The 15,290-nt window shown below is 47.7% G+C and overlaps 7 protein-coding genes across 7 annotated transcripts; 3 read left to right on the top strand and 4 right to left on the bottom strand.

The window, feature by feature from the left end:
- Positions 1–16: 16 nt before the first annotated feature.
- FMAN_06578 (uncharacterized protein) lies at positions 17–2,468 on the top strand (the record flags this gene model as incomplete). Its single annotated transcript, XM_041826624.1, has 2 exons — positions 17–307; positions 369–2,468. 2 exons carry the CDS (start codon positions 17–19, stop codon positions 2,466–2,468), a joined length of 2,391 nt encoding a protein of 796 aa, XP_041677668.1.
- A 160-nt stretch (positions 2,469–2,628) lies between these two features.
- Positions 2,629–4,131, bottom strand: FMAN_06577 (uncharacterized protein; the record flags this gene model as incomplete). The annotated part of the gene is made up of 2 exons (XM_041826625.1): positions 2,629–2,884; positions 2,936–4,131. The coding sequence occupies 2 exons, from the start codon at positions 4,129–4,131 to the stop codon at positions 2,629–2,631; spliced, it is 1,452 nt and encodes a 483-aa protein (XP_041677669.1).
- Positions 4,132–5,658: 1,527 nt separating this feature from the next.
- Positions 5,659–6,391, top strand: FMAN_06576 (uncharacterized protein; the record flags this gene model as incomplete). The annotated part of the gene is made up of 2 exons (XM_041826626.1): positions 5,659–6,188; positions 6,238–6,391. 2 exons carry the CDS (start codon positions 5,659–5,661, stop codon positions 6,389–6,391), a joined length of 684 nt encoding a protein of 227 aa, XP_041677670.1.
- Positions 6,392–6,906: 515 nt separating this feature from the next.
- Positions 6,907–9,258, bottom strand: FMAN_06575 (uncharacterized protein; the record flags this gene model as incomplete). Its single annotated transcript, XM_041826627.1, has 6 exons — positions 6,907–7,326; positions 7,383–7,923; positions 7,980–8,319; positions 8,382–8,614; positions 8,663–9,120; positions 9,172–9,258. 6 exons carry the CDS (start codon positions 9,256–9,258, stop codon positions 6,907–6,909), a joined length of 2,079 nt encoding a protein of 692 aa, XP_041677671.1.
- A 268-nt stretch (positions 9,259–9,526) lies between these two features.
- Positions 9,527–10,273, bottom strand: FMAN_06574 (uncharacterized protein; the record flags this gene model as incomplete). The annotated part of the gene is made up of 1 exon (XM_041826628.1): positions 9,527–10,273. The coding sequence occupies one exon, from the start codon at positions 10,271–10,273 to the stop codon at positions 9,527–9,529; it is 747 nt and encodes a 248-aa protein (XP_041677672.1).
- A 1,003-nt stretch (positions 10,274–11,276) lies between these two features.
- Positions 11,277–12,804, bottom strand: FMAN_06573 (uncharacterized protein; the record flags this gene model as incomplete). The annotated part of the gene is made up of 5 exons (XM_041826629.1): positions 11,277–11,659; positions 11,720–12,227; positions 12,282–12,485; positions 12,552–12,659; positions 12,718–12,804. The coding sequence occupies 5 exons, from the start codon at positions 12,802–12,804 to the stop codon at positions 11,277–11,279; spliced, it is 1,290 nt and encodes a 429-aa protein (XP_041677673.1).
- A 610-nt stretch (positions 12,805–13,414) lies between these two features.
- FMAN_06572 (putative cytosine deaminase and related metal-dependent hydrolases) lies at positions 13,415–14,854 on the top strand (the record flags this gene model as incomplete). Its single annotated transcript, XM_041826630.1, has 1 exon — positions 13,415–14,854. The coding sequence occupies one exon, from the start codon at positions 13,415–13,417 to the stop codon at positions 14,852–14,854; it is 1,440 nt and encodes a 479-aa protein (XP_041677674.1).
- Positions 14,855–15,290: the final 436 nt, after the last annotated feature.

The raw sequence follows: 15,290 nt of genomic DNA on the forward strand, positions 1-15,290 counted from the left end.
CATTAAACGGTCAAATATGCATGGATCTACGTCTACGAAGGGACTTTCGAAGGTAGAGTCGGGCCCGTCCGAACAGCCTCAGTATTCTTCTCACAACTACCCGCCATCAAACAACCCTCCTCAGCCACATGTTCCGGCTTATGGCCTACCTCTGCCAGCTGCGCACTATCCGCCACCGGCTCCTGCGCCTTCTACGGCTCATGCATATCGCCCCCCTGGACTCTCGCCTTACGGGTTAGACCCAGGAGTTGCGCCTACGACTAGACTGAGATCCTCGATTGCCTGTAGATATTGCCGAAAGCGAAAGGTTTGTCTGATCATGAGATAAAGTACATTCTGCTTAGGATTAAGTTGCTAATACCTCGCAGATCAGATGTAGTGGTAAAGATAGTGCACTTGGTGGTAAATGTCAGAATTGTTCAAGAATGAACCAGGAATGCATATTCTCAGATGCAAGGCCCTCAGATCTTGTTCCTGGTCCATTTGTCCATAGGTATCCACCGAGGGAGGGTACTTATGGTCCTCTCGGAGAACCTCCCGCCCGAACACGAAACCAGAATCACGATATCGGGAGCTCTGGATACGGAGTTTATCAAAGTTTGTCTCAGTATTATTATGCTCAGGGCTCTCACACTCCTCCACCGGACCACCGAAGTGACCATCGCTATGGTCTAGTTCCATCCTATGAACAAAGGCAAGACGACCAGGACTCACTTAAAGCCTACCGCACGCCAGGGAAGCCTCTTCGGCATTTCAGCTCCAATTTAAGTGACAACCAGGCCAGTTTCCTCCTTGATCTAGACGACGTAGCTCTAGATTCTACTGCCTCCGTTGTGCCCACCAATTCAATGTCAACGATTGATGATCATGATGTTTTGGAGACCAGGAAAAGCGAGAGTTGTACGCGTCCAGAAAGGCCTGTTCAGGCACTGGAAGACCATCAACAGCAGGCTCAACTGCCCATCACGAATTCGCCACTTCCTCAAGGCCCAAAGTCTCGACCTCTGGCAGCCTCGCCTGAGGTACTACAAAATCAAGACCAGGAATCACTTAATTTGGGAGAAGCCTCTGGTACCGGCCTTGGAACCAAGTTAATAACGCGAACTGAGGCCATAGAGGAATCTATCGAGCTTCCGAATCCTGCAAAGCTGAGCATAAGATCCCCCACCACTTCATCTTCCCCAACTGTGTCATCCAACATAGACGTGGACTCAATATCTGGGGATTCAGAAGGCCCGCCTGATAGGAACAGCCTGGGGTACTGCCTTTTCAGCCGAGTTTTCTGCCGCCTAGCCATTCTCAGCGGGAACGAAGTGACGGTAAGAGGCGAATCAGGAAACAGCAGTTCAAAGGGAAAACAAGTTGCAAACCATGGATTTACAAGCTCTTCTAGAACAGCGAGCATGACGGGCGGGCGAAAGAATCGACGGCGAGGTGATGTCCAAGGCGATGAAAGAGGGGATAGACCGAACGAGCCGCCTAAAAAGAAAGGCAAGACAAGTCAATCCCACTGTGATGAAAGATCGCAGTTTCTAGCATGCCCATACTGGAAGGCAAATTCGAAAAAGTATTGGGATTGCTTCCTGAAGAAGAACGACACCATCGCACACTTGAAGCAACATCTGACGCGCCGTCATACACCAAAGTATTACTGTCAAATATGCTACCAAACATTTAAAGACTTTGACCTCTTTGACTCACACGCGCTGGAGAGATCATGCACAAGAGGTCCCTCTGCGAAACTGGAAGGAATATCTCAGCAGCAAAAGAATCAGTTGTCTCTGAAGAGTAAGGGATCAGTTGAACAGCAGTGGTATACAGTATGGTCGATCCTCTTTCCTGATATGGAACCCCCAGCTACGATATATATTTATTCGACACAATCCGAAGACTTTTGTCGGATTCAGGAGTTTGCGCAACGAGAAGGAGTTACCATTATGCTGGATGAGCTGGAGTCTCATGGACTTGTGGTCCGACCGGATGCATCCAACCAACTCCTCCGATCGACCGTTCAGAGAGCTATGGAGTCGATATTCAGAAGCTACTCCGTCAGGCGCCAACCGAGCTCCGAAGCAGAAGAGCCGATCGTCATTCAGGATTTGCAGCCAGATAATGAAGTATCACTTCAGCAAGAATCAACTACAGGGGGTCAAATAGGTCATGGCAATCTTCCTGCTACCTCTACTGACATGAACCGGAGAATGGAGGATGACACGAATGATTCTATGATTGAAGTATTAAACAGACCGAGCATGAGTACATGGTCACAATTACCAACCACGACTTCATGGCTTCCCAGAGGCGTTGTGCAGGATAACACCGAAGATGAGCTATGGGGACCAGCTTTTCCTGATGAGCCAGCATTTGGGGAAAGTTCGTCAGGAAGCGATCTACCTTTCAACCTTGAGAGCTCAGATATGTTGGACTTGGATGCCTTATTGCGAGATGTGATAAGTTCCGAAGCATAATCAATGTAAGCTGGCAAATAAGTAGGATGATTTTGACCTGAGCAAAATTCGCACATTACACCCACTAACACACGCATAACAACTTAGGCCAAAGTTAAGGGGGGTTTTGGTAATGCGAATTTGCAAATGATGAGCCAAGATATAATTATTTGTGTATAATCTATTGCCCTTGAACACTAATATCACACCGTCCTGCTTTGGGAACTATAAAGAATTCGCCAACCTGCGTCATCATCTCATTTGTCATGCCGCACTGTAATTTTAAGCCTCTACACTCGCGGAACAGCATCGCTAATGTGACGAGTATTTCCATCCGAGCCACATGCATACCGACACATCTTCTGGCACCGATGTTAAAAGGGACATGTGCTCGTTTCATTTCCGGGGTTGGATTCAGGAACCTTGTAGCATCAAATCTTTTCAGGTCAGCAATTGCACTCAAAACCTCTCAGGTGGAAATCACGTACCTATCCGGCTCGGGAAAGACATCTTCAAGCCGGGAAATGAGCCATCCAGTCGTGTAGACCATTGTACCTCCTGGGATATCCCAGTTGTGGACGGAGATTCCACTCGGAGGTACGATTCTCTCTACCAGTGCTGCTGCAGGATTGTACATTCTGAGGACCTCTTCCAAGACACTATTCAAGAGGGGGAGAGCCTCAACATCCTTCGCCGTGAAGCCCACGGGCAGACTGATGACCTCCTCTTCGATCTGTCTCCGGAGCTCAGGATCTCTGACGATCTCCCATGTCGCATATGTTAAAGTAGTAGCCGTACTATCCGAACCCGCAACAAGAAGCATGCTAACCTCAGAGCTCAATTCATCATCGTTCAAGCTGGGTTTCTTGCCCTTAACCTCGTGACTCAATAAGTGACGGGCGATACTCGGGCCGCAATTTGACGAAACCCTTAGCTCTCCGAGGGCTGCTGTTACTCGGTTGAAGATGGTTTCAGTAACTTGACCAACTTCCCTCAGCCAGGTGATAGGAGACCATTTGAACAGAGATATGAGTCTGCGTGGGAGTACTGCTTGAAAGACAACAGAAGGACCAGCATTACTCAAGGCCGTATAAAGGGGTAGGCCTTTCCCACCCGAATGTAACAAGTTGAAGGATTTGCCAAAAGACATCTCGCTGACGACATCAACCGCCAGGCAGCGCCACCATTTGTAGACGTCGGCTTGGCCTCTCTCGGCCTCTCTCTTGATATTGGCCACCGCCTGACTAGCCAAGCCCTGAATCTTTACTTCCTGTTCTTCCTTTATTGATGCAAAACCTCTGCCAATGATCCGTTTGCGCTCAGAGTGAATACGGGGATCTCGCATGGTGAAGAGCATAGACGAGTGGCTAAAGCGGATATGATCAAAGACGGGTGCTTTCAAGCAATGGCTACCTACGCCGTGCACTTTGTAGTAGCCATCGACGCTGTTAATCGAGACCTCCTTGGGCCCAACTCTGACTACTGGACCGTGAACTTCGTGAAGATGGCGAAGATGCTGACGACTGGTTCCGACTGCCCTTGTGTATAGCAACGGAAGACCAGTGAAGTGGGTGTACCATGGTCCAGGGAGGCGTGAAAGTGGACCACGGTAGTAGTTGAACGTAGCTCTAAGCGCAAAGGCTAAGAGAACAACTGAGAGGACAGGTATGACGGAGAGAAACATTGCTTCAGCCAAAGGTGGCAGTGGTTGTTGTCAACTAAATCGTATAGAGTTATGCCGATCTGTGGATCTAAGCTACTTTATGTACGACACCATAATCTGTATTTCTAGTGCAATATCCATGCTCACAAATTTCACCAAGATATCCTCAAGTCTGGAACAGCTTCTAATCTTTGGGGGCTGACTCGCTCAGCCCTGAGATTCAAGGGTGAAGTCCCATAAGCGCCGCTGAATAAACTAATTCTGTCATGATACCCGCGATGTCACTTATCTCATGCACAACCGGGGTCTAAAATGCCAGCTGGCATGGTCTCATGTGTACTATTTTAGTGCCTTGCGGACGGGCCAGGCCGCGTCTACTGGGTCTTCTTCACATGTCAGGACCTCACAAAGCTTGGTATACTGACTCAAATGGGCATCTGAAACCTATAAGCCACTATGTAGTACAAGAATAACCATTCAAGATGAGGGATTTTCTATCAGCCTTCTAGAAAAGGTAGTACACGGAAGAAATCGATACTATTGTTACTCCTTCCGGCTTGTATTCCGTAGATCCACTTTCTTTCTGCATAATACCTTGCAAATATTGGTTAATGCCCTACAGCCGCATATGCACTGCGCCCTGTAAGCCTTACGAATACCGCAGTAGTTCCAAAGTGGCCCGAGATATCCGAAACTGTCGAATTTTGAGGGCTTTTTTATCAGTCATATCCTGGGTGATGCAGATGTCTAGGGGCGCTTAGTCAAAAGCCTTATGACCCCTGCTGCATTGGCCTCGCATAGACACACTCATCATTGGCTTCGTTCGGCTATATCAGGTGATAGTGCCCCGCCACGTGGTGCTGGAAGAGTCGAGATGCTGCAAAGTAAATTCTCTTCTGAAGACTTGGGTGTTGCTGAACAACATGGCATGTGAAACCATCAATGTAACCTGCGATCTCAGCCGCAGCTGTCTTATCATCGGAGGCCCTTTGGACTGGAAATTGGAAGATAATGACATGATCAGTTGGCGGTATTCTTATTAGGTCCTTTGTATCATTCCACCCTAATGCACCATCTGCTGCAATCCTGGTAACATCGGCTGAAAGCTTGTGTTTAAGCCACGACAGCACAATGCGAGACTATTCAGAAACCCGCCAACAGCGCTTACGTCTTACGCAAGTGCAGTTTTCTCACCATTCTTGGATCATTCACTGCTTTCCGCTTGAGCCCGCTCATGTAAGAGAATGGGGGCGAATCTGCAGGAGACACGAGCTATTTTCGCTCCACCGGAAAAATAAGCACTAAATCTGGTACGCGATGATACCCTTGCAAATGGCACCCAACCTTGCTGCGATCTTATCAATACCTCTGAGGCTGAGCATTTATCGTGGATTTTGGGGTCCGGGTGAAAATTTGCTGCCGCTGGTGGTTATTAATAGATATCGCTGTAGGATCTTATTCATAGCGTCCAGCGTCTGATATAATTGTGATATCCTGCGAACCGCCATCTTCATAGCTTCATTTCCTGAAATTCATCCGAGTTTGAACATGACATACACTAGTACAAGTAACTCGCCTACAGAGGTCAGCCCAGCCAAGATCTTTTTACATGGTCTTGGAACACTCTCCTTTTCCTATAGCTTTTACCTTTTGACAACCTGGGACTCAGCATACTCTGGTTCTTTCGGATGGTACTTTCAGCTTCTCACTGTTGTTGGACTCACCTTATCTCTTATCACATCCACCTTTGGCCTTATCGCAGATCTTACGAGACACGATGGCTTCTCAAGGACCAAAGACACTATCTCACTCCTTGCGACGCCTCTCGAAGTCATGATTGCTGTCCTATACTGGTCTATAAAATTCCACGACCCATCATTACTCATGCCAGCCGACCTTGTCATCAATCCTTGGGCTGATCTTGGATACCACTTGGTGCCCGCGGTGTTATTGGTACCGGACTTGCTGTTGTACAGTCCCCGGGCGACTATTACTACGAGGAGCATGATGTTCACCAGTACCATTTTGGCTGTTGTTTATTGGTGCTGGATTGAGTTGTGTTATTACCAAAATGGCTGGTAAGCATAGCTGTCACATATAATCTGGTTCACCAGCTAACACTTATAGGTATCCTTATCCCATGATGGATCAGTTCAGTGCCATTCAGCGGGTTGCAGTCTTTGTTGGGTCATCAGGTTTGCTGACGTTGACATCGTCTTCTTTTCAATGGGTACACGGCAAGGTGCACGGTCTTGATGTGACGAAGGTCAAGCCGAACTGAAAATGTCAACACAGGTCAGGTCACTGCGGACTCGGAAAGAGGGTTATAAAAGAATGAGACAGATGTGGAAATCCGTTCCAGCTTTGCGGTGATCAATCTGGCGAGTCAGTGCGCTGAAAGATTAGGGTTTTACAGGGAAATTGGCCAATGGACACATGAATATTTGTGTCTTAAGGCCAGTGAATCAGTCTAACTAGTTCACCATATTGAAGAGTTCAAACCTGCAGATATATCAATTTTACAAGACGAATTTTCTATTATGAAGCACTGAGGTGAAGTAGCACTGAAAAGAGCGAAAACATAACACAAGTGAACAGTAACAACACCATAGCGCAACACAATCTCGACATATCCTTATCCATCCTCAATTATAACCCTCTTCAAGCCCTAAGGCGGGAGTTATATCTTGGAAGCTCCATTGGCCTGGCGAGGTAAAGCACACAGCAAGCCTCATCCCTCAGCGATATCCAGCGACTTCCCAGGCCGATGTAGGTCGTATGTTGATACATAGAATATCATGCCATCTGGGAAGAGAAACCAGTTAACAAGTCCAAGTCCAAGTCCATGTTCCAATCGACTGAAGCGCCAATATCCAAGAGATCATCGCCGATATCGAGGAGTCCTTCTGTCTGGCACCATTCAAAAAGATTATTATGATGCCAATCATGATTCTCATCCATGCTCTGGGTTACATGCTCCATGGCCCTGTCTGTAACCCCAAAATCGGCATTCGTGAAAGCTCTCGCGGAATTCTGGGCAATTGGATACTCTGGAGACTCGATATACGTGGTTGTGATGACATCTTCCTCCCGTGCCGGACTATTGACTCCAGTCATCGGGACTTCAATACCCCTTGACTCAGCCACAGCAGCATTTTGATCAATGATATCGATAGGTTCCAATATTTGAGCAGCAGCTTGCTGCAGGCTCCGAGTCTATGAATGCATGTCAGGATATCCTCATGGACAGGTCAGTTGTTAGGTTGACTTACCATTGGTTCTAAATGCTCCCAGAAAGTCTCGAGAATACTGAGTACATCGATACTATCCTGGATCAGTGTCACAAGTGCCTGTGACACATGATCCCGCGCATGTCCATCGTCATGATGTCGGCGAGCCCGGGATCTCAAGAGTGTGAGGATAATTGAGGTCGACACAAAGCTGGCAAATCCGACATGAGAACTGAGTTTAGATATATCCTGCCGTTTGGCAATATAGTCCCGAATCAGATGCCCGTGGTGAATCGCATGCTTCGCTATTATTTGCGCGTGGCTCTGGGTCCTTTCACTCGCAATACCTCGTTGGCCAGAGAAAAGAGACACCAGGGGACAGAGAAGAACTATTTGGCAAAGGTGGTACAATGAGTGCAGTCCCAGCAGCCGTGCAATGTCACGACCGGCACCCTCATTACCTGCAACGTAAGGAGGAAAGTGGCTCGATTCATAAATTTCTTTGGCCAAGCTGGACAAATGTAGGATACGCGTGACGTCTGGACTTTCCCGTTTGTCTCTGTTTATGAGCTGAATTTTAACCCTACACAACGAATGGATCATTAGTGGCGTCACCGAAGGGTGCGATTGTTAACTTACCAAACCCCCATGAGTCTCATGTGTTCTGCCATTATTGATGAAGGAGGATTCGGCTCTTCGTTGAGCGCTTCTGGTTTCCATTCGACATTCATGAAGTACCGACTCGCAATGTTCCCTTCACTAGCAAAGCCATCTGATGAAACAGGAAGTGGCACATTATAAGCTTCCTCCCAGGCGTTCTTCGCATATGCTTCAGGAAAGGAAGAGATACACATCGTTGACCAGCAGGCCCAAAAGCAGCCATGCTTTCTTTCTATAAGCTGCAGCTCGTCCTTTGTCCTTATACCGTCCGCTGAGAGGTTAAGTGAGCGAAATGTAGTGGCTGATGCATAGGCCATGACTAGTTTGGGGCATGTTTAGCTGAGGAGATTCAACGGTCTAGTCTTAGATTGTCACACATACCGGCGTTGATCCGAGCTCGACCTAGATCTCTTGTCGCAAACCAATACAGGTTGAGACATGAAAGTGCTTGGACTACTTGGACGGTTGGTCGATCTGTGAGGAGCCAAGCCTCACGTCTTGCCGACTCGGCCCAGGCATCTCCATAACCAGCATATGTAGCAAATGCTGCCAGCTCTGGAGAGACAGCATGACTACCGAGTCTAGGTGGTTGGAATCGTGGTTTACGAAGAAATCTTTGACAATATCAGTATCATAGGACGGCTTTTGAGGAAGATGCCTACAATGACGACAGGGCAAATATGCTCCTTAATAGATATGGAGGTATACTACCATCCAGGTAAGACTCAAAGAGCTGGGTGCGATTAAAAAGCAATGTAGCGTTGTATAACCGCTCAAAGTATATATCTAAGAGCGCGAGGCCAATGGCTCGTGGCGGTAGATCGTCCAAGCTGGCATAAGCAGATCTTGAGACTCGGTGTTCTGTCTGTGGTGGCCCAGCGTCAATCAGGCCAACACTGTGGATTCTCGGAGTCCCAGAAGGACTTGTGACTGCGCCAACGTTGAGCTCCGTCGAATCTGGAGTCACTGGAGCTGCATCAGAGACAGGTCGGATCCGTTCGGTCCGCACGGAATCGCGACGAGCTGTGAGACGTCTCCGATCGGCCAACTCAGGATAGGTGCAGGTGACTGAGAAGCGGCTACATCGCGTGCAGGTTGGACGTTGACGACTGCAACGAAGCTGTCGGCCCGAGTGTCAGCAGTTGGCATTTTGGGAGGGGGCATGGCGAACCTTCTGTCTGCGACATCTCTCGCAGGCCGTACGTGAGAGGGAGCTTTCAGGCCCTGGACGCGGGGAGTTAGTGTCTACTGCGCTCATTGTATTCGTAGATAAGATTAATCGCGTTTGTTGATGACCAGAAGAAGCGTTGGTGATGAATCGGCATTTCGGTTGTCCAAAACAAGGTGCTTCGGGCCGAAAGTTGCGCCGCAAATGGTTGCTCTTATTCCCGAAGACATCCCCGTAGGCTTCAGCCATTCTCCCGCTCAGTATGGGAGAGGCTCAAGGAACTGATGATCTTTATTGCTCAGACTAATCATGATTCTTTTTCAATGGCACTGCCATGTCGACTTTGAATTTCGATAGACTAGGATGAAGGATCTTCATCTCCTTCACAAATCCATATTCCTAGCTCCTGCGCATGAATAGCAGCCGGTTCAAACAGTGGAATATCCCCAACATCTTCTTGCCTCAGCACAAAACCCAAATCTGTACTACCCAGAATAATGCCTTGAGCTCCTCTGTCGATAAGTTTCTTCGCTTGTTGAACGAACATGCTTTTTGTTGAGTCTGTCACAGACGCAACACCCTTTGCCACTTCTTGAAGCATGCCTCTGTTAACCTCCTCAATATCCTCCGGTGTTTCCGGGATCAGGATCTCGAAGCCAGCCTTTTGTAACATGGCTACAAAGAAATTGGGATCATCGGAATCGAGCATCGAGATTTTGGGGCCGAGCAGGCCAAGGTTCTTCACCGATGGATGGTTGTTGGTAATATGCAGCGCGAGACAGTCCGCGATGTGAAACAGCGGGACACGAGCCGCTGAGGAGTCATCAAATAGCTTTTTGGCGACCTTGTGAGCAAGAATGGCACAGATCGCAATGCCATCAACTCTATCGCTCAAGGATCTGATTGGTTTCTTGTAAACTTTTGCAAACTCGTCCCAGTCCCCTTTCATGGCATGCTGAATCATTTCTTCGAGGTTGGCGCTGTACAGATATAAGGGGGCTGATGCTCGATCACCGAGTTTGATTCTGACAACTTTGTTGATGATGTTGTAGTAGAGGGAAGTGACATCTGGCGTCATGCCTCCAAGCAATAAAAGGGTCCTCATCTTGACTTCAGTAAGTTCTTTGCGGTTGGACTTTCGAGGAGAGAGATGAGCGACAGGCAATGCGAGGAGTTGTAGCAATTATGACTCAAGTAGGAACATGACAGTGAAAGGGCGCAAATGTGGGTACACGATGCTGACGTCAATCTCACAACCTCGCTCATTGATAAGGCCCAGTATAAACGCTCTCATATCATATTGTGTACAAAGAAAAAAAGCCTATTGACATTCTCCCTATTTCTTCTAACGCATTCCAAACGCCTATAGTGAGGCTTTCCTACACGAGGAGCATTATATCATTAGAAACAAGATTCTCCCAAAGACCCAGCATCTTGGTGGCTTACAAAGCTGTTTCGACAACGGCTATGCAATCAATCTCAACCTGACAACTTTGACTCAGTGTCTTTTCTATTATTTATGGGTGGTCAACTTACCTTGGCGCCTTTGCCCAGTTCTGAAACTGTTACACAGACCCGAGCAGGCTTGGGGTTGGGGATCGTGGCAATATCCATGGCAGCGTCAGCGCTCCTCATCATGATGGTTGAACATGGCACCTACAAATTGCATTCATGGCCGCAAAGTCGTTGATGTTCGTTAAGTAGATGTTGCACTGAAATTGAATCAATATCGGCACTTATCACAGGCCATGATTTCATAGTACCTTGAGGATCTTATTAAGTCCACTTCCTGCTTCACGAAGAACAGACTCCAATAGTCCAGCTACTGCTTTCTGCGAATGCTCAGAGTTCGTTTGGAGAGCTGGGCGCTTGATGACTTACCGTTTGCTCAGCAACATCATCCGATGCAAGTACACCAGTATTGGCATCAACACCAATCTTGCTACTTGTATATACAAGACCGTTATGGATAATAGCTTACGAACTTTGGCATTATATCAGTAGCTTTCTATCGACCAACCCCGCTTCCAGGCTTGCCTCCGTTTGCGGGGTATGCCATAACTTCAACAGTCCCCCCTGTGACTTCGAGTCATTTTTGAAGTTCATTTTTAGCAGGGGAATTCCTTGGCTGGCAATATTTTGGCAGATACCTTACCGAATCCAATAACACGATCTCCCGAGCCAGCCCACCCTTCCATAGTAATGGTATCACCGTCCTCCAACCAAACTAGTTCAGACCCATCAGATAAGGTGAAAGGCCGAGTTCCGCCCAACACAAGCTCAGCCAAACATCCCGATCTACGAATTGGGTCATGATCACTTCCACATTCTTCGATCTGCTCGGTGCTGGAAGAGAGTGTACCAGTACCGAGCAAATCACCAGTTTCCAGACCGCACCCAGAGCTACTGTGGTGGGCTACCATCTGAAACGGAGACCAGTGGAGGTGTTTAAGATCAGACTTTCCCAGCAGGTCTTCGGTTACCCCATTTCCTGATTCGCATGTTAGAAAATCTTCACTCTAGGATTTCATTGACGGTGTTGAGAACCTACGTGACAACGATGTAGAAACCCGAACTGAGACATCATCTTCACAATGAAGAAATGAAACGGTAGTGTTCTTTCCTCCTCTCAGACCCAAAATTTCAGTAGTTAATAGTGCATCAGCCTCTTCCAATGCCTCAAGGGTCACAATCCAAGGTGAGATACTCGTTGCTGTAGCTTTACCATTAAATGGTCCCAATGGAGACATCTCATAGAATTGGATATCTCTAGCACTCCAGTCATTCAGAAGCACGAACCCAAAGACATGGTCACGAGCTCTAGACGCAGGAGTCGGTTCACCGTACTTGATTGAATTGGAGATGAAAACCCCCATTTCGAGCTCAAAATCGAACTTTTGGCTGGGAGCATACGTTGCACCGTTAGGCCCGGGAATGATACCATGGGGTCTGGTGACGTTCTGGCCACTGACGATGACGGATGATGCTCTGCCGTTGTATGCTGCCGGGAGATCGAAGAAATTTGGAGGAACCTCACTATATCCAGCCATATGGCCCATCTATGATGTTCCAGTCAGAGATAGGTATAATACTGGTCAGGTGTACTGGCTTACAGTCTGGACGTGTTCGAGTGAGCACATAAAGTCCGTGAAGCCGCCAATCTTCATTGGGACATGCATGGTGACTTGGTCGGTGGCCATAATGCCGGTATTGTCTCGGTAGAGTATGGAAGACTCATCTCGCAGAGCCTCTTGAATGGCCTTCCGAAGAGAGTTGCGTAAATTAGGTGCGAGCGCTGCAAACGCATTCAGTGACGGCTATCCAGTAGATTTACTTGTTAGTCGGGTTTACTATGTCTCGTCGTAGTTTCCATCATCACTAACCGATTCGAGTGCTTTTTTCACAGACTCATCTACAGGCAGTCCGCCCTGGATGAGGATTCTGAGGTCTAAAACATGGTCACCAACAGCGGTTCCCGGTCGCGGATCAAGCTATCGAGGGGTTAATATCAGAAAACAATCAGCTTCATAGAGTCAAATAGTTCCTTACATCATCCTCGGTGTGAAATATACCGAACGGAATGTTGGAGATAGGGAATGGTGATCCATTCGGTATCGGAAATGGATATTGAACCATTTTGTTGATCTTGGGCACTTGGTGTGATTTTGGATGCACGCAACTCAGCACTGGCGTTAGTGGTGATGACGGGAAGAATCAGCTGAAGTCTACCAACAAGGTCATGCGATGAACGAGCTTAAAAAGGACTGTCGAAGGATTGAGCCTGAATTTATTCTGACAACTCATACAGTCTAGATGAAATCCACGTCATCTGAGGTAAGCCGGCGGAATCCCCTGTTGCGGAAAGAAAACTCGGGATCTTGACTAAATGACAAAGAGATTTAGGTAACTTGGTATGAATTTAGCCTAAGGTTGAGTTACCTTTTACTGACTTTATTTCGATAGCGCATGCCAAGGCCGATGTTTTCTTGCTCCATGAGGGTCCCTCCAAGTCAGGCGTGATGTCTGTTCGGGCCGGCCGGAGTCTATGGGAGTGGAGCTTCGGGCCTCGGATTCGGGGCTGGAGACAGGTCACGTTACGCCACCTCGTTAATAATCCTGCGCAGCTTATGGTAAGTCTAATCACATATATGAATAAAAATCCCAGTGTTAACAATTGGAAAATCATCAGCTCTTCTGACGAGTTCATATTCACCCGTCGTGTAACTCCTACAGGAATAGCTTCAAGATGTCTGATACTTCATCCCCAAGCTTCATCTGCATCAAGAATGCGACGGTCTTGACAATGGACCCACAAAATGGTACCCTTGCAAAGTCCGACATTCTCATCCAAGATGACCGAATCGTTGCGATTGGCCAGGCCCTGCCAAACCCTTCCGAAAGCAATGTCACCATTATCGATGGGCAAGGATGCATCGTTACGCCTGGCTTTGTTGATGGTCACCATCATATGTGGCAGCAACTTTTGCGGGGTGTTGCGACGGACTGGTCACTTTTTGACTACACTGTCAATATGCGGACTATTTATGGAAGCTTGTATACACCTGAAGATGTCTACCTGTCTACTTATTTCGCAGCACTGAGTTTGATCAACAACGGTGTGACTTCAGTCCTCGAGCACTGCCATATCATCAATTCGCCTGATCATGCTGACGCGGCTGTAAAGGCACTTCAAGATGCTGGGATCCGAGGAACATTCTGTTATGGATTCTATGCCAACCCACCTTTGCCTGATCAGCCTGATCTAAGAGGCTTCTCCCATGCGTCACGGCTGAGCGATGCTGCCAGGATAAGAGACAAGTTCTTTGGTCAAAATGATCCAGCCGAGCAACTCCTTACGTTTGGTGTAGCTCCAGATGAGCCAGAATCTCTGCCTATTGAAGAGACCATTGCGCAGATCAAGCAGTCGAGAGAGCTCGGAGCACGTATAATCACCATGCATGTCGCGATGGGGCCCTATGACTTGGCACGACGTCAAGTTGTGCAGAATCTCGCAAATAAGGGTATCATGGGTCCAGACCTTGTCTTTAGCCATGGCTCATCCTTCACCGAGAGTGAGCTTGAGGTGATCAAGGAGTCGGGTGCCTCTATTGTCGGCACGCCAGATACAGAGTTACAAATGGGTATGGGATTTCCTATCGTCTTCCAAGCTTCTGATCGAGGATGTCGCACATGTTTAGGTATAGATATTACGTCCAATCAGGGAAATGACTTTATTGCGCAGATGCGGCTCGCGCTGCAAGCTCGTCGAGCCCAGGAAAACGAACAGGGGTTTCCACTTTCCATCAAACGCAAGACAGCAGATGTTGTTCGAATGGGAACTTTGGGAGGTGCGGAGGTCATGAGAATGGAAGACCTCATCGGCTCCATTACCGTTGGGAAGAAAGCAGATCTTGTCCTCATCCGCTGTGATGATATTGAGAATATTCCTGTTGGCGATCCAATTGGTTCAGTGGTGTTTCATTCTTCAATGAAAGACGTTGATACTGTTATCATTGATGGCAAGATCAAGAAGCAGAACGGAAAGTTGACCGCTGATTGGGAGGGGCTAAAGGAGGATGTCGTTCTTCGCGCAGACCGTATCAAGAGGGAGGCTGCTAAGGTTGATCTGATAGCAGCTAGGAAACTTTGGATGGATATCTTCCACGTTAAAGACATACCCGAATGAACAGTAATTGTTCGCTGAACTGCACTTTGGTACATTAAGATCCACAACTTGCGTGGAGACAATTTGATATGAACCGAGGAATACTTAGGTGTTGCATGCATCGACTCCAAGAGGTCAAGAAGGGGTGCATCTGCGCTGACCAAAGTACGTCGTAACGTCTGCCTTGGACTCACGACCAAGATTCTTCTCATCGAACGTGTACTCGCAGTTGCGTGTGTTTTCAGATACAATCCTTCCAAGTCGCTGGTATTCATTGATGCCGCCATCTATATTTATTCGCATAAGGACCGGCCATCGACAATCATACTATCAGCCAGGTCAGCTTCGGTTGAATATTGAGGACCAGACTTCATACCCTGCAGGACTTGTGCATTCGATCAAGTCAAACCACTGATATGACTGCATATCTTGCCGCTTCTTTTTTTTATTAGTCCAC

The sequence above is a fragment of the Fusarium mangiferae genome (assembly GCF_900044065.1).
Source record: "Fusarium mangiferae strain MRC7560 genome assembly, contig: FMAN_scaffold002, whole genome shotgun sequence".
Lineage (NCBI taxonomy): Eukaryota > Fungi > Ascomycota > Sordariomycetes > Hypocreales > Nectriaceae > Fusarium > Fusarium mangiferae.